General features: G+C 48.9%; 1 protein-coding gene across 1 annotated transcript in view; it reads right to left on the reverse strand.

Annotated features, from left to right (window-relative positions):
* Positions 1 to 1,290: 1,290 nt before the first annotated feature.
* The window catches only part of BCL2L11 (BCL2 like 11), a 44,322-nt gene continuing 26,457 nt past the window's right edge, over positions 1,291 to 19,155 (reverse strand). Inside the window, exons 4-5 of the mRNA XM_082852054.1 lie at positions 18,600 to 18,709; positions 1,291 to 5,738 (exon numbers count right to left, since the gene is read on the reverse strand). Of these exons, the coding sequence (XP_082708180.1) occupies positions 5,640 to 5,738; positions 18,600 to 18,709 (209 nt within the window). The 3' untranslated portion in view covers positions 1,291 to 5,639. The remainder of the gene's footprint in view (positions 5,739 to 18,599; positions 18,710 to 19,155) is intronic.

A 19,155-nucleotide genomic window follows, 5' to 3' on the forward strand; every position in this document is an offset into this window, starting at 1 on the left:
TGGTCGTGTGAAGCAGAACAGCCAGTTTGGCAGCACCTGTGAGTCTGTTGAAGCCGCTAATCCCACCACCCTGAACCATCGGCCGGCACCTCTCCTGCAGGTTGGTGAAGAAGGGACCAGGCAGCGCCGAAGATGCAGAAAAGCCATAGCAGGACACCAGGCAAGGAGCTTTTATTCCTGTGCGCGGTGGTTAGAATGGAGTCACTACGGAAAAACCTATGACCCACCGCTAAGTCAGAACCACATACTGACTGTACAGCGTTTACAGAAAAGCAAGACTGCTGAATAAGTACACACACACACACACACACACACACACACACACAGCAGAGAAAATGGGCTGGAAAAATCCAAACTCCTGCCTTGCTGAGGAAGCAGGATGAGCAACCAGCCAGAAGCACCACTTGATTTGAAATAAGTGTGTATATACACACAGGCACTGCTCGCCCAATGAAAATGAAAGGCATCACTCCGCCACCAGCTTAAAGCAAAGCTCACCCAGGCTTTAACTTTCCCAGCACTTATTTCAGAGCCAAAGTGGCAAATTACATAATTTATTTAGGATTTTATAACCTATATCCCCAAATCAGCCTATTTCTCTCTGCCATCCCTAAACTAGTTCACACCTACCACGCAGCACAGGTCTCTCCAAACTCCGTGAACCCTTGTAAGATGGCAGTGATTTCTCTCTCTCTCTCTCTCTCTCTCTCTCTCTCTCTCACACACACACACACACACACACACATCCAGGCACCTGTTGATTCGTGGCTTCGAGCAGGTGCTATAGAACAGCTTTCTATTAGAGTCAAACCAGACTTCTATCCTTTGAATTTTCTTCAAACTGTGAGATGGGGTGAGATGGCAGGGTAATCTGCTATAATCACTAATCAATACAGTTCAGATCTGTCTCCTAGTACCACCCCCCATCCAGGTGCTGAGTCATACCTGACTACGTGGGCAGAAAACTTTGCAGTCGCTCTCCCCAGCCACTTCAAAACTTTAAAGAGTGGTTTGCTTTTAAGTATACTACACAGAATTGACTTCAAGCGAGAATTCATGAAATCTGAGTGTCCGTAATACATTCTATGACTGATAAGGGCAGAGTGTGGGCGTGTATACATCCATATTTCAGCTGTTTCTCCACCACTTCGTGAAACAAATCAAACAGCTCACCAAAACTAGTTGAAAGTTTTATTTATATAAAATTCATTAAGAACATAAAAGACTGAGTTTCTTTAAAAAAAAAATCTGCAGTTATTTACAGCAGTATTGCACAAGTAAAGTGGCAATTACCCTGTCAAAATTCATCAGTGCAAAACACAAGTAAGCCAGGGAAATTGCAATACATATGCTACAATATGCTGGGTCCTAGAAAACAAGTTAGTGATGAATCAGTATACAGACAGATCAGTGCTATTTATAAATGAGTAGTACCTGATGAGTTCTGATACAGTAACTAGTGGTCACAGAACCTGGACATAAAACGTTAAGAGAGCTTCTAAAGTCTGAAATTCCCAAATAAAAGTAGTCAAGTTACTTAGCCGGGAGCTTGAGGCTGCTTCTTGCACACAATGCTGTTTGGAGCAGGACAGGAGTTACCCCAGCTGGTTTAGCGACACGCGTGGTCACATTCCTGCACACACGCGTGTGCGGCGTGGACACACGCAGGCACCAGGCTAAATCAGCAGGGATGACAGAGCCATCGACACAGAACGGCTAGGAAGTCTCTTTCAAGCTTCCACTTCTTAACAGCCAGTCCAGTGGGGCCCCCAACCTCTCTCGAAGGCTTTGGAGAAGCAGAAGGAAAGCGTCACCCTGAAGAAGCAGGTGGATCAAATGCAGGGACCTAATGGTTCAGGGCAGGGGCTGTACAATTAGTTCCTGAAGACACACAGTTTAGTTCGCACCTCAAAGCACAGGAAGCCACAGAGCGGGTGGCGGGAACTCAACTACTCATCAGTTGCCAGTGAGGGGTTAGGGGTGTGAAGAGGTCCTGATGTGTCTCTGGAAGCAGGGGCCACTGGTCCCACTGTGCCTCATCCTGCCTGGCCCCTGCCCTCAACAATCTCACAACGGCACCTCCAGAAGACGACGTTTCCATTTCTCTGAATATAGTATTGTCAGGGATACATTTTCAATGGAAAAAATCCTTCCCAACTGCCAATAAACACATATTGGGTTGGCCCAGAAGAAGTTCGTTCGGGTTTCTCCATAAGATGTAATGGAAAAACCCGAACGAACTTTTTGCCTGCCCCCCCCCCCACATATACACACACACACACACACACACACACGTATATATTTTGGCTTTAAAATACGGCCTGGAGTTAACAATATTTGCTTCCATGAGAAGCTAGCCATTTGGGAACAAGAGAAAGTCACTGGAAAGTTCTAGAGTAGAATTTGACAGCCTGCTAGGTTTATGGTCTCTCACTGGTGTCTAAACACAAACTTCATCATGAGGACAGCAAACTCTACGAATCTAAACCCATTTGACTAGAAATACCAGGAAGCAAAGCTGGAGGGCCACCCCGGGGGAGACCGCGTGGCCTGCAGTGAGGTAACCAGTGGCCACCTCAGAGCTAAAGCAATTAACAGGACAGCAGGGGCTAGGGGTCAGGGAGGTCAACACTTTTCAGAATTTAAGACATTAAATAAGCTGGAAATAAATATACAACATCTCTACAAGTTACAGCATTATGAAACAGTAGGACACATTACACAGAAAAGGAATCTACAATATTCACAATCCTCAATTCTGAAAAAGTTTAGTAAAAACAGTGATTTTTTTTTTTTTTTTTTTTTTTTTTTTACTCATTTATGCTGTACAAAATCTTACAAGAAAGGTAAAGGAAACATAATAATTGCACACAGACGTTTGGCTCAGTTGATAAGTAAAGTATGACTTCCTAATCTAATAAATAGTCAAAATATATACAATATTAAGAAGGGGAAACAGGAGACGGCTGTCGTCTACTGTGTACATTTTGTTTTTGTTTTTTTAACTCGGAAGAAATTTTCACCTGGTTTCTCCACAACCAAGAAAAAAAAAAATTCTTCATAAACAGGAGTCCAGGTGATTTGCAGATTCACTCTTGAAGTTAATTTCGTGTGTGTTTATTGCATTTCTGTGAAAAGTCACAGGACACTTTCTACAAACCTCACGTGAGACGAGGTGGTCAAGGCACAAAACCCGCATTCAGTTTCCAAAAAGGGATCGAGTTATTTTTTTCTCTATAAAAAGTCAAAGAAAGGAAAAATAAGAAGTCAAAGGTACACCCACAGTGGGTATACTTTCTGCAGGGAGGCATCTTGATAAACAGATACGTACAGTACAGAGACGTCCAGTCACCTCTCTTAAGTCCTGGGGCAACATCCTCTTAATACTTCTACAATTCATAGAATCTCTAGTTTCCTCACCAGCTGCTTCCACGGCCAGCCCGGGGGCCTGGGGGCCGCCGAGCCCGAGGTAAACTTGCACGTGGGCGAGCGAGCACTCAGCCCCCGGGCACCAGGGCTGAAGGAACAGAATAAAGTGCTCCAGTCCGAGAGACTGGCCCGTATAGAGATCCTGGGAGGGGAGCGGCCCAGAACCAAATACGTCTTTGGTGTGTGTGTCCAGCAGGCCCACGGCTGCAATTCCACCAACCACCTTAACAACCGCGTGGACTTGAGGACCCTGCAGAGGGGTTCAAGACATGTCAAGGACACAAGCTGAGACTCAACACAGCTTTAAAACAATTCAAGACCCCAAGAAGATATCTGGGGAAAAGAAAACTCTTAGAAGGAAGAATATTTGGAGTCAAATATCTCTACCTAAGAAGAAAGTGTATATGCAACATATATATATATATATATATATACTTATATAAAATTATGAAGATACAAAAATGAATCAATTTTTCCAACTGATAACGTGAAAACACTGGTTCTCGATGGGCCAAAAGCAAATACGATAGCTGTTGTTGGCACTGCTGACTCATCTGAAAAATCACGTATCTTTTTTAAAAAGCTGTTTAATGATCTGAGGTTTCTAAAACTATAAGAGTGATGGGGTTCACAGAACGATCTCCACCTCCCCTCTTTCAATGCTCCCTAATCTTTCTTGGGTCTCCCCAGTAGTTTGACTGCCTTTGAAAAGACTGACCAACTCATGGGCTTCCATTCTCTGCCATAATCGCGGCAGGCGAGGAGAAAGGGCATCCCCAACAGAAGTGGCTGCACGAAGGGGGCCTGACGAAATCCAGCCGTCCCAAGGGAAGTGGAACAAGTGACACAGACATCTGTCAGAAGGCCAAGGGACCATTTCAGACTTGTGTCCAATGGGGTTTTTTATGGAACTGCTGAGAGCAGAATTAAGTCTGTGTTTCAGAGAGTGGGAACCGAGTGTCAGCCATCAAAAGCCAGATGAACTCTGAGTTGGACAAAAAGCCAGGATGCCCAGGAAACAGCTGTCTCAAGTCCCGCCCATAGCCTGCGTCGATTCCCACAAGGGCTCGAGCTTGGATACCTCGACGGAACTCGGCTGCACGTGGGCATGTGAACCACCTGGGGCCTCAGGCTGAGAGTCCATCCTGTGATATGGGAAGGCCTGCAACCAGAAAAGCCAACAGTGCATACCTTGTGTTACGACCGCCATTGCCTCTTCAGAACACTTCTAAGCGACAAGCCCGTCAAAACCAAACGAAAACCAACATCGAGCACCTCCCAGTGAGTAAGCTACCAATAGACAAACAGATCTGTGTCTGATACAGGCAGATACTAACTCATGTTCAGACCCAATTATACTTTTGATCATGAAAATACACTGGACCAAATGTGTGCATCAGTGTCCAACAGGCTGGAGGAGCATCACCAAAGGACGTAAGGAGAAACACAAAGAGAGTCTGCAATTTTGCCACAGATGCAACTGAATTTAAGGAGGTAAGTAGATATTTACAAAATGGGAGTGGCACGTCAATACAGGCTGACAAGAGACCCCTCTGCCCCTTTTACCAGTTCCATTTCATAAGAACTTTTTTGGTATTAATAATAATGACTTAAAAAAAAAAAAAAGGTCCAAGAAGCAATGGCAGGGAAGGGAGGGGCCACATCATACCTCTCCTGTTTAAAAATGCTGTACGGTGACCTCTAAAAATAAACTAAGGCAGCTTTATAAATCAGCTGGCTCAGTTTCCACTGTGGAGTTTACACAATCCTCTGAGAGGAGGCCAAAGGTTCTTAAAATTTTAGTACAAAAATCACTCACGAGTTGGTTAAAAAGTTTCCGTTTCCTTTTTGAAAAACCTGTTCTTATCAAAGAAGGTGGGGGGGAAAAGAAAACGGCATGTAAACACCATTCTTGCATAAAATCCTGCTCCAAAGAACCATGATTTGTACATTGTTTAAAAAGAGAATCCTCCCTCATTTACATTCACAACAAGCTTCTGTCAGAAATTCGGCCGCGTGGTGATGATGAAAGACAAGGTCAGGTCCACGTGCAGCTCGGACACGCCGGCAGGCTCCCCGCCCGCCCCCTCCAGCGAGGGACCTCGGGCTGCACAGCAAGGGCACCGAGACACCGAGACACCGAGGTGCTGCGCTTGTCGGTCTGAACGAGCAAAATGTCCGCACATCCCGGCTCCGTGAGGAACCCGCTGTCACTGCATCCTCCACACCAGACGGATGATGTGGCGTAACAGCCGTAAGATAACCATTTGCGGGGGACCTTCGGCCGCTTGGTGATTATTCAGAAAGACCTGAAACAACAAAAGGAAAGCTCCTTACTTTCCAGCCCCGACTTATTTTGGGGGCTGGCGGGGGAACCCATATTTAAGGGGACAACCAATCCCATCTGAACAGCTATGAAGGTGCCTCTTAAAGGGCCACTTCTTCCCTGAGACGTCGCTGCAAAAAGAGCAGGCGCACCAAATGATGGTTTGCTTTAAAGCGACCAAAAGGATGTTTGGAAAGCTCAAAGAGAATCCCTGAATCTGTTCCCCCCCACCTTTTTTTTTTTAATTGTAAATTCTTCTTTGGAATAAAGGAGGCGTTTACCGTTCACAAGGTTACTTATGAGCTGCAATTCTTCCCTGTATTCCCCCATTCAACCTGGGCTGCCACAATCAGACAGACAGAAAGCGTGAGGACACTTTTTTCTTGCATCTCTAGTGGAAATCTTAGCAGACAGAACTGCCCCAGGTCTGTCAAATATATGCACTGTTTCTCCTTCTAAAAACCACATATTCTTTCCACAGGTGATGCCATCGCTGGCCGGAGCTGCCTTGATCAGGAAACGTAGCAACCATTGGAAAATGAGTATCCCCACCGGCTCTGTGCAGGTGCTGGAGGAAAGCCACCCCAAGTCCTGGAGTTGGGGGGGGGGGCCGTGAAGAGAGGCGCAGGTAAAGCAGATGGAAGAGAGGAAAGAAAGAACTTGGTGGCTGCGAGGTAACCACCTTACTGCCCAAGTTACCAACATTCAAAATATGGTTCAGACTCCCTCAAGGGTGAGTTTCGGGTGGCTGTCATTTACTTGAGAAATCAGCGATTCGGGGTAATTTGCCCTAAGAAGCTAAATAAAGTGGAGCACTGATGCGCCACCGCGCCTCTGCCTGTCGGTGGGCAGCTCCGGTGGGTAAGCGCTGTTGGTCCAGGGCTGCGGCCACGGTCACCGACACAGGCGGCGTCAACCACTGGCCCCTCCAGTACCCCGGAGTGCCGGGCAAAGAGCGATGAAAAATAGAAAAGCCCTGTTTGCTGGGGACCACCACAGGATCATGACAAGCTGAGAGACTGTTCCAAAGGAAACGGCCAGGGTATTTCAGGGCCTCAGAGGTCCCTGGGTCTTCCACCTTTGAGCTCTAATCCATTTCGCGGGTTAAGTGCAGGGTGTAAACTCAGAACAGCCAAAGCTGGTAACAGAGCACATCCGCCTCCATGTCAGGAGCTGTGACCGGTTTCCCTGTTCAGGTCTGAAATCCACACCCCAGGCCAGCTCCCTGCTCTGTCTGGATCACTCCACCAACCCCCTTCTCAGCCCCCCGGCGGGCTGGGGGGTGCTTTCCAACACACATCCACGGGACCACCTGCCACGGGGCAGGCCGAGGACGGGCGTCCCCTTCCCAGACACAATCGCTGTCCACAGACGCCAGCTGCAAGCAGAGCTCCCTCTTCGCCACTGTTTACACAGCCCTCTGGGGCTCGTTGTATGGGATGGAATTGTGATAAGGCCGGAGCACTTCCCTTGCTCCTTCCAGAACCAGGAGCCAGACTGGAGGAAATCAGCTTTATGTAAGCGATTCCTGTAGAGGCGCTCCGTAACCACAGTCTGCGATTTTTATCAGCCTGACACACAAGATTGCTTTGTTTTGATTTAACTTTCAAAATTACTTTGCTTCTTCTGGGTGAGAATAATTTAGGGGAAGGTTAATTTTAGTTGAGACTAATATTAACAGGTTGAAAGAGGCTTATTCAAAATAAAACCACGACTTACTAAAATGAAGAAAGTGTGTGCAGAGCTGAGCTAAACTATCACTTCAAGGTGGGGAATCTCAAGCCAAACAGTTGTCGCTTCTGGCCTCAGGAGGACCGGAGAACGGAGTCAAAATGACGCCACTGGGTCATACAGTAGGGACAGACCCCCAACTGCTGACACTTAGCCAATTTTATATTCCAGAACTGGCAGCGTCTGAGAGGAGAAACCTTCCACGCACCCTTGAGGACAACAGGTGTAGGATGAGAGAAGTCTTCCCGAGTTTTTTAGACTGTTGCTTTCATATCACATGAAAATAATATGGGGGCGGTATGCAAAGACATGCCAGGGTGGCAGGGGAACGCAAGGAAGATCTGTTAGAAGGAACACCCGATCCCTGACAAACAAGAAGATGCTACAACATCCGGGTTAGCGAGGATACGGGGACACCTGGCCCCTCGACAGCACGCGTGACAACACGGCACACGCCGTTAAACCAGCGAATGATTGCTTTTGGACGACATTCCATGGAGGAAGCCATTACCACTGATTCCAAGAGCCCTGGCAGCCCAGAAAGCCCTCGACAGCTGGCAGGGCCCGCCGAAGCTGCTGCTGGCACAGCGTGGATGGCCCGCACCTCACGAACAGCTGGAGGACAGGCAGCTGGCGCCAGGGCAGACGCGCCGCCCTCTGACACCTGCAGCCGCACTGATAAGCTTCCTTACCGGAGTCACCGAGCACACGGTCTGGGCCTGACGATGCTAACGTAGGGCAGACGTGGTCGGCCCAGCCAGCATGAGATCCTAGGCTTCTGGCCTCCAGGAATGTGAAGAAATACATTTCTGCTGTGTAAGGCCCCCTGTCCGTGGTCCTGTGCTCTGGCCGTCCTAGCAAACTAATACACCCGCTCATGCTTAATCATCCTTCCTGGTCCTTCACCTTTTAAGTGAAAAACAAAACTTCTTAGCTCAGAGTTGCGTAATGCTGTTTTAGTCTAAATCATAGAAACACTTTAGAAAGATATATTACAATGATTCATTTGGGGGAAGAACTAAAAAACTAAATACACTCCTAGGTACAAACAATTTATGTCTTACACACACACGTGTACAAAGTGCAGGATCCCATCCAACTGGGATTTTCATCTCTGTGGTCTAGATCAAGGAGCGGATTATTTGGGGTAATTGACTTCTGTGGCCATCCTGACAGTCCATGCTCCTCTCTGGCTGGGGGGCTCCGGCATCACAGGCAACGCTCGACTTCGTAGCCTGTCTGCACCCAGTTAAGTCTCATGGGCGTTCCCGAGTCGCCAGCACCGCATGCAGGAGAGCACGGCGCAGCCCACCGTATAGGGCGCCCACGGTACCACCATCAATGAGAAGAGCCCGAGAGAAAGCTGCCCTGTCTCGGGAGCCAGAGGCAGGCAAGTGCAAGTTCCCACCTTGCAGACGGAAACACATCCACGTGTTCCAGTGAAGCCTGAAGCCTACACCCAAACACAGTCAAGATGCGGAGGGTCCTTCTTGTCCAAAGAGCAACACGACAGCATCTCCTTTACGGAGCTTACGCTCTGCTGAGGGACAGAGCCATGCGCATGAACCCGATCTTGTGACAAGGGTAATACAGAGGTAAAGACGATGACAGAGGAAGAGGCATCGGCCAGAGAGGCGGGCAGCGGGGCCAGGAGAGCCGGGCAGGAAGGCACAGAGCCAAGCCCCATGCTGAGTCAGAGGAAGAAGAGTTGCTGGGAGGAAAGGAGAGGGAATTACAGGAGGAGAGGCGGGGCCCTGCACGCAACAAGGAGCAGATGGCTTAGGGAAAATCGTATTTTATGGTAAAATATAGTATTTGATTTTTCACAATAAGCCAGAATGAAAAGCAGTGTCAAATTCCGGGGCTGCCCCATCCAGGAATCGTCTCGTAAAGGCAAGCGATGGACTCAGGAGCTCTGAGTTTCCCTGGACAGACTTCGGTTTTCTTTGAAGATGTGAAATACGACCTTGCAGACAGTGTCAAGGGCATTCAGCAGGGAATCCCGAACAGTTCCCTGCACGTCCACACCAGAGGCCACAGGCTCACCTGGGTGGCAGACAGGGTGGGCTGCACCGAGGGTCCGCCCTGGAGTGGGGAGCAGGGTCCAGGCTGACTTGTCATGACCGGGGAGCAGCCCATACGTTGAGGAGCTGGGCCTCCGCGTGGGGTGGGACAGGAGAGGAGGCTCAGGGACTGGACACAGCGCCGGCGACCACCATGGCTTTAGCACCGGGACCGCCTCAGGTTGCACTCGAGACCACCAATCAAGTATCGGGGAACTAAATTACATTTTAATGCCAAAACAACAATCACAGCCAAACCAGGGAAGCAGGTGTGCCGCATGCAACAGAGGCCTGGAGCCCAGGCTGCCCCGGGCAACTGGCCAGGTTGACCACAACATACCTGCAGTGGGCCGCTCTGTTCCCGCCTCACTCTCCTGCAGATGGAGAGGAGCCCAACCTCTGCAAAGTACACAAGACACAGCAGGCCTTCGGACTCTGTGAGCCTGAGCTTGGGGATGAGAAGGGTCGCCCACCGTCACCGATAAATGGAACCTGGCACACGCCTTTTCTGTCTTCATGACCCCCCGAGCCAGCGTGGCTCTCCTGCCCTTTCACAGACGGAGCTTGCAGGAACCACCAAGTCACCCCGACAGTTCAGCTCAACTCCAGCTCAGTGCAGAACACACACTCACCAACCCGGGCTCCAAAGGCAGGGTCAAACCTTGCTGGGCCAAGTGACTCAGTACGTACAACCCACAGGTACAGTCAGCATTACTCAAGGGGTTTACCGACTCAAAACCACAGAGGTGCGCACAGCGCAATAAAAACAAAGGTTGAGGAAGATCACAAATATTAAGAAAGAGAGACTTATCCTGGGAACTAGGGCTGAGATTTGCCGCAAAAGAACCACAGTTTAGGGAAGAGTTTCCTGGCAGTCAAGGTAACAAGGACATTATTTTTCACCGTCTTATCAAAAAGAGCTCAATACCAAACTCTAGGAGACACACCAAAAAGCAAGGTATATCCGCAGAACTCTGAGACTGAGCAATTTTTTAAAACTTGTTCAAAAACTTGTTTCTTATAGAATTTCAACACTGAATGCCTGAGACACCCTAAACTTTTTTTTTTTTTTTAAGGTAGATACATTTTTAAGTGGGAACACGTTATAGGAGACTGAACTTTGGAGTCTGACACCAGGAAGGACCCTGACAAAGAGAGAACCTCTTTGTCAGAGGATGGAGTGTCTGTCTGTCTAGATGGTGTCTGCTCCCCCAGGGGCGGTCAAGGCACCTTCCAGAACAGTGCTGAGAGCTGCCATAATCACAGGTGACAGAGTGAGGCAAGGGACAGAGTGGCCCCGGTGATGGATGGAAGACCACCTCTACCCATTTCATAACCCATCGATCTAAACGTTATTTTAAGTGACAAGCGCGTGACACAGAGGTCAGAGAGGAACAGGGCCCTTGTGTGATGACTCGATGTGGAGACTTGCTAAGAAGACCTGGTCTCTCTCCACTTTAAGACCAAGAACCACAGTCAAAGGACATCTCAGCTCAGATTCCAGTGCAGCCTCCATATCCACTGCTGTTCTCAGGTGTCAGACATGCTGCTGCAATGCTGTCCAAAGACCAAATTCACTTTCTATTTATCACCAAGGCAACATGGGCATTTGCATAGCTAGTGCCTAACACGCTTTGATGTCAACACAGCTGTGGAAAGGGTGCTAGCGGAGCTCCTTGGCCGGATGCGGTGCCCCTTCCACCCCAAGCACCAGAGGTGAGCTCTCCCACTAGGGTGATGATGTGATCCTCAAACGTCGCAGAAAGACGGCATCTGCACAAATCCCGCTTTCCAATTTTCAGTGCATCATTTCAAAGAATCTATTACAGGTACCGCTTTTGGTAGGTCAAATACTCACTTCTCCCATTAACCTGGCATGCGCTGGATTTTCTTAGTACAGTACCTCCCCCTCCCCGCAGCAGATCTCTAGATAACTTGTCGGCCCCACGGCTCCAGCTGGCTGAAATGAAGAACCCCCGGCCCGTGACCTTCGAGGTGTGTCACTGTGTCAACCACGGAGAAGCCGGAGAGACGGCTCTTACAACTCCCGCACGAGGCACCATTAGACAAAATATTAGATGCAGAGCAAGAACACGCTGTTCTAAAATGCCCCAGCCTCCGACAAATGCTAATGAGATGTAAGCACTTTAACCGCAGCTCAAACCCCTCTGCTTTGGCTCAGCTGGAAGAAGTCTAGCGGAGGATGACGTGATAGGCTGATTATTTCTGTATGTCTGCAGGAGGGCCGAGCCTCAAAGTGCATCTCCATTTCCTCCTCAAGAGATTAAAAAAAACCCAGCTCGACCTCTCTGAAGTCCCCCTCCAGGCACCTGCATCTCCAAATGGTTATGTGTTGATGGCCTCCGGTGCCTCAAGGGCCAGGCAGCCATGCAGGTGTGCCCACCTGCCACAGTGTGAGCGAGCACACAAGCCACATCCAGCTTGGTGCCCACCCAGCCATTCACACACACACCAGCGCCTCAACCTCGGCTCACATCTGTGTAACCCAGACAGACGCAGCACGTCCGGGGTCCCCACCCCACGCCCCCGGGGGTGCCCCCCCGACACTTCCTTTAACGAGCTGGGTACTTAGCAGACACGCAGGTGAACAAAGTTACTAGTATCTCTCTATCCAAAGCTTAAAGACCGATGGAGGAAAGTCTCAACTACAGTTCATAGTGAGAGAAAACAGAAGGATGGTAGCACGGGATGATGGACAGCATTTTCCAGATGCATCTCTAAATGCTTTGGTTTAATCGTCACTACGTCCCTAAGAGACTGACCGAAAATGGGGCTCCTGAAGGTGGGCAGACGGAATCTGACCCCAAGGTCCCTGCCATTGCCTGTGAGCTGCATCTTCCTACGAGATCACCCTTTATCCTCCACAAGTCATGGAAAGCCCTCGTTCAGCCCTCCACAGCCACGGTCTCCATGGAGATAATCTGAACCCCATGCTCTCGGGGAAGGTCTCAGGGAAACACAGCAGAGCTGATGTCGCAGGAGGGAGGCGCTTCTCTCTCACAGGCTCTGGCGCCTCCGTGATGGGCTCCTTCTCTTCGTCTTGTCATTGTTCGTGTGGTGTGGATATGGCATGTGTCAGACAGGTGTGCAAGGCTCTTAAGACCACAACTGCCTTATCCAACTCCAAGGGAGACACTCATTAAACCTGAAAACTGTATCCCAAATAAATGGTAGGCATCAATTTATCCCGCCCACAGCTGGCTGTGCTACGAAAACTGTCATTCTATCAACCTGTGTGCGACAAATGCGGGGCATCATCTCATGAGATAGGATGGGCCCAGTTTTAATGTTTGATAGGCAGACTTTTCATTATTCTTTTCTCCGACAGTAATAGAAAGCATCTCATTTTGTTAAACTCCAACATGTGATGAACGAAGGCCTCAAAAGAGGGCCATCTGAGAACATGCATCTCTGGACGTTAAGTACGGTTTACGCTATCACCAAACAAGCTACAATTTTGACCTCTCCCCGTCCACTAGCTACAGAAGACCATCTATAGAAGAACAGCCCTTCCGAAAACGAGGCTCAAACAGCACAGGGAATTTCACTTGTTAGGAAAGACGACACATACAGACTTCAAGTTCACATACAGTACAGCTGACCCTTGAACAATACGGGTTTCAACTGCGCAGGTTCACTTACACACGGGTTTTTTTCAGTATTGGTACCTGTTTCATTTTACAGATCTTTAAATTAGCGAAGTGGGGGGGGAGGTTTGTGTTCAATTAGAGATCACAATATGTGGAATCAAAAGGACTAGAGTTTGAGTCCTGATTCTGTCCAAACAGTTTCAGCTTCCTGCCCTTGGGTGAGTCGGTTATCAATTCCTTTGCCTTGAGGCAGGGATGGCAGTGCGTGGATTTTTGACTCCAAGGAGGGTCGGCGTCCAGAGCCCCTTTGATATTCTAGGCTAATGTGAAAATGCTAATGTGTTGACACCAATTAAACTGTGGTTTCCCTCAGAACCAGCCTGCAAGCCACCTTTTCTTCTCTACCTTGTGTGGTTCAGGGCTACGCTTCCCTCTATGTCGTTCGGTCAATTCATGCCTGCACACGCCCGAGACAGAAGTAGGAGGCAGGCAGTGTGAACAAAAGATACACTGTCTCTTGTGATCCAACAATGAAAGGGTTTTCATCTCCTCTTGGCCCTTCTAGAGAGACTGTCCTAGCATCGCGTGCCGCTGTCCACTGCAGCCCCCCAGCGGGACATCCCCGTGCCACCGCTAACCAAGAGCAGCCCGTCTGAGCACAGAGTGCCTTAGGCTGGACACGCTGATGGCAAGGCAAGAAGGCGAGTGATCCTAGCCTCGGTACTGGGGGCAGGGGGGAGCCGGGGCACGCTGGTTAGAGAATGGGGCTGACCACCCCCAGAGCACGTGTCTTCACGTTCTCAAGGGTCTAGCACCCTCTCCATGGCCTCAGACTGCAACCCCAGCCAGGGCCAAGAATCCCATCCAGTTGGACACCATCCCCAAGAACCTGCGGTGAGCACAGGGCATCCCACGCCTGCAGGGGACCGGAGCCCACACCTGCTGACGCTCCCTCCAGCAGACGGGACCTGGACTTGCACTCACGCAATTTCTGAATTGCGAAAGAAGCCAGCAGAGGCTATCAAAAACAACAGGAAAGCTGGGTGTCTGGGTGGGGGCCCCCACCCACGGGGAAGAGGAGGCATCAAGGTGCCAGCTGCTGCAACACACACAGATGCTGCTGCACCGCGGCTCCCAGCCAGCTGCTTGCCCTCTTCAGAAAGCCCCAGAGACAGATGCAGTTTCCCCACTGACGTCCCTGGCTGCCTGGTGTTCCCCGAGAGCCCTCGCCCTCCCTCCCCGGAATCTCACAGAGCTGGACATGGGGAGCTATGGAGCCGGGACACCGTATGGTTGCAGGTCATCCAGCAACAGATCCCAGAGCTCCACCACTTCTCTGGACCCTTGGGTTTTGTCCCACGACATGCTCTACGTGTGCCTAGGCTGCGGCAGCACTTTAATGCCTAATGACATGGTGGAGATGCACCACGGGGCTGCCACTGGCCAAATCTGTGACAATCTGAGCATTAAGTATAGAGAGGAACACATAATAACCTGCTGAACTAAACACAGACCCATGAACTAAAGTTGACAAACGAAGTAAACACAGGGGAGAAAGGGAAGTTCTTCCTCATTTATACACACTTTCCTTCTATGATAAAGGGAAAAGTACTGACTTTGTAGTGGAGGACACCACCTCTGACCAGAGTCCCAGGAATGGGACAAACTGACACCCAGTGCCTCCCGGTACGATGCACGGAGGAGGACACAATGTCACACTGTTGGGACGACTGGCAAAGTCTGCATAAGACCCACAGACGACACGACAGTACTGCCACGTTGTTAATCTCCCAATCTTGCTAATTACTCTGTGGCTGCACGAGAGAATACTCTTATTCTTAGGAAGGACACACTGATGAATTTAAGAGCAAAGGAGTATCGTGCCTGCAGTTCGTTCTCGAAGAGTTCAGAAAATAGTTTGCACACAGGTAGGTACAAGGAGGGAGGACGTTAAAGCAAACATGGCACAATGTTAACAGCAGGGGACTCGCGTGGCAGATACAAGAGGGGTCTTTGTACCATTCCTGCAACTTTGGCGTCAAAGTCTGCAATTATTTCAAAACAGAAAGTTACAAATATACACCAGACTTGGAGCAGTAAAACTCCCATCAGGTAGAGGGGCGGGTCGCCCTGCCCTGGCAGGGTTCGTTTGGGGCGATGACACCCACCGAGTCACAAAAGGAGAAGGGAACATGCACCGGGGCTTTGCGCTCACCTGTGCCTCTCTCACCTCCTGCTTCAAGGATTCAGACTCCACAGCTCCGTCTCATATGCTTCCCCACTGCCCTCAAGTGCACTGAGCACATGACAACTACACGACAACTTCCTCTATTGCTCTAACTGAAAAAACGGGAAAATATCCTGTCAGGCTTCGCAAGGCTTACGGCAACAAAAGACCAACACTTTACAAAACATACTGTAACAGTATTAAGCAAGTAGAGACACTGAACATTTAAAAGGCTCCGATCCACCATAAGGCAGCGTGGCGACGGACTCTGCTTGCCAAGAAGGGACACCTCCCCGGACAGACAAGTGCGTAACTTGGAAGCAAAATCCCTCCCATTTCCTCCCCAGGTTTCCACCCCCAATATTGAACAATGGCCCATCAGTGTGACTGCAGACAATGGACTGTTTTGAATCCAACAACTCTTAAGACAGGCGTCTGCGGCCCTGGGGTCACTGTGTCACTATCCCGAGTTTCAGAGACTGCTGTTTTGAACTGGCTGTTTCTAAGACCCGGAGAATAAGTTTGTTTCGTTTTTGAAAAATGAGGTGATAAGCTAGAGTGTCCCCCTACTCCTCCCCCGATATTCCAGTCTTCTTAGAAAGCTAGAGTCCTTTCAATGATTAGCGACTGCATTTTTGCATTGGTTCTTTTTTAAGAGATGCCAAATAAGGTTCACGATTACAAATATTGAGAACTACTGCAATGAGACTCACTTCTATTTATCTTACCCAAAGCACTGAGAACAGGTTACAGCTCATTTGAAAAAACATATGAGCATCTTCAACATTAAACCGTGTAATAACGCTGGGAACACGGTGGGGAGGCGGGGTGTGAACTCTGAGAGGCTCTTCTCCCATGTGCACGGGAGAGGCTTGGTGATGAAGACCACCCAATGGCCTGTGTCTCCTCTGCACGTGATCTGAACGGTCCCGCACCTCGGCAGCCTACGTGTGGGTGTGGCTGTGCTCCAACCCCGCCCCCCCTCCCTAGCCCATGTCTCACCACCGAGCATTCGGGGCCACCACAGAGATGCATCAGCCAGACCCATCCAGGTAGGCTCGGGGGAAAGCTCTGCAGAGTCACCGATACTTCACGTCAATCGCAGAGTCATCGATACTTCATGTAAGTTCCAAGAGAAACTTTTGCAAAACCTTCTTAAACACACCTGGCTCTCTGGCCAAAGGTTCTGATCCAACCCCCGGACGATGGAGCTGTGCTGACTCATCTCGGTGTCCAGAGCTCCCCGGACTCTGAAGGCACCGGAGGCCGGCAGCCTCACTTCTCCTGCGGAGCCCCAGCCACGCCAGACCTGGAGCCCTAAGGACCTCTACCATCCGCTTTGAGACGGGATGGGGAGGTGGCAGGCCCAGCACGCCGGTCAGTTCACGGCCCAGGCTCAGCCTGAGAAGCCGCCAGAGCCGTCAGAAGTGACCTTTTCCTGCTGGATTCGTGACACGTTCCAGAATCAGGACTGGATATATTCAGCCTACCCTCTTGAAGGGACCGACGTCCCGAATATCCCAGGGCCCTGTTTCTGACCACTGTCTCCTAGTCAAGCGGGAGAGCCCAGTCCACACACAAACAGTAACCCCGAAACCCCACCAGCGAAACCGAGGCAGAAGAAACTAGGGCAACGGTAACTTCTGTGGCAAATTACACAACAACCCACCTTGCCAAAGTGACTGCCATTTCAGATCTAGGCTGAGAGGGAATTTATGTCTGTGAGCAGGTCCCCATCAGGTGTAGGCCGCCGGGCATCCTGCCAGCTAGACCCAGTATCACAAGAAATTCCGGAGCCCGTTCATCAATGTGACATTTCCCGTTTAATGACAGAATCACACGACAGCACATTTCCCATCACACACACACACATACACGCCCTATAGAAGGTATGAAGAGGATCCAGTGTGAGTTTTCTGAAACTCCCTAACTCCCTTCTGGAGATTCTATACTGAAGCAATGGAAGACTCTCTTGTAATGGGAAAACATCTCCACGTATGTTTAAAAAAGCTGAACAGGCATTGCACGTAACAGGAAAACAAGACTGACTGAAAGCAACTTACAGGTAACGTCTGTTCGCTAAGCAACAGCTAGCTACAAAAGAGACTAACATTGAAAGCAGGACAGAAATATTGGGGGGTCCTAAGCATAAACTCCCTCCAGAAGAAAAAAGAAAGAAAAAAAAATCTTTAAAAAGTATTATAGGAAACAATAATGTTTGACAGAAAAGGAGTCAGATGAAAAGTAACACAGTGAGAAAGAATGATATTAAATCTTATTTTGTAGAAAATAACTGTTAAGTGCTTCCTTTTTGATAAATCAACAGAAATACCTTCATACATGGTTGCCAGAAAAAAGGTTAGCGAAGCCAAAATCACATTCTCTCACACATTTGCTGGTGCACCCCTGCAGGAAGTAGTCACACATGCTCCTAAGAGCCTGACTCCCTGAGTTAAACCCTACCCATTTTAAAGTGTCTTCCATGGGAATAAGGTGTCCAAATGGTAACATATATGGCCCCTGGGCAAAACAAAATACACTCTGTGCCTGCAGAGTAGGATCTAAGGCTGAATTTTTTTTTTTTAACCCAAAGGCACACCTCAAAAATCCCAGTGGCACTCAATGTGAGGTATAAAATATTTATACCCCCGATTACAGGCTATGAGTTATTGGCCTCCTAATACATTTCAATAAATGAACACCAAGGAGAGCAGTGGGGGCTGGAATGACACAGAGGCCCCCCTGCTCTGACTCCCTGCCTGGCAAATCACAGGGGAGACTTCTACTTTAAGAGCTGGCATCGTTCCCTTTGGCTAAGATGGAAGTTTAAAAATTTCTTTACTTTTGACCCAAACTGCCTCCGGGGAGGGCTGCAACTCCCTCTCTGGCTTGAGGACTACGTTAGTATTTATATGGGAATATTTCAAAGCATATGCGTAATCCCTTTTTTTTCAAGCACGGAGAATTTAAGGTCTGTGCTCCTACCATCCCTTGGTCGGCCTCGGATTTTGTCTAACGGCCACCACTTACATTCAGCCATAAAACAAATGGAAAATGGGAAAGGAGGAGGAATGGTAGGTCACACATAGGTAATACCGCTCATTTCCAGAATAAGCACAGGATTATTACTAGTCTTTTCTTTTTTTTTTTTTCTTAAATGGCAGGGAGAGGTAGGGTGTGAGGGAGAAAGGGGGTAAAGAAAACATCATTACCCTCCTTGGGTAATATGCATTAAATTCGTCTCCAATACGCCGCAACTCTTGCGCAATCCATATCTCCGGACGCATATCTGCAGGTACAGCCTGAGACTGCCTCATGGAAGCTGCATCAGAACAAACAGAACAAAAATCACATTGTTTTCCATAGATCATTTAGAAAGTCCCAAAGGTCAGTTTCTAGAAGCAAGCCCATCTCACACACGCTTTCATGTCTTGGGACGCTCCCTAACTTCAAGAGCTACAATCATGCATTCGAGATTATGGTGGCAGGCTCTGCTACGTAACTCTGGTTCATGAATAAGGCATACAGAGTAATTTCATTTTCAACAACAACTGGAGATTCAGAATTGCCAAATTTAAAAATCTCCTGGCCAGTGAATTACATACTTCCATTTCGAGAAGGCGAACTAACACAACAACGGCACAATGGATGCTGCCCAAGAAATAGCCTCGAAACATATGAGAGGGTAAAGATTTAGGCTGTCCGTAAAGTAACTATTCTATTTTGATCTTAAGGCAAGGTAAAATTCCTAGGAAAATGTCACACGTC

The sequence above is a fragment of the Leucopleurus acutus genome (assembly GCF_964270905.1).
Source record: "Leucopleurus acutus genome assembly, chromosome: 12".
Taxonomy (NCBI): domain Eukaryota; kingdom Metazoa; phylum Chordata; class Mammalia; order Artiodactyla; family Delphinidae; genus Leucopleurus; species Leucopleurus acutus.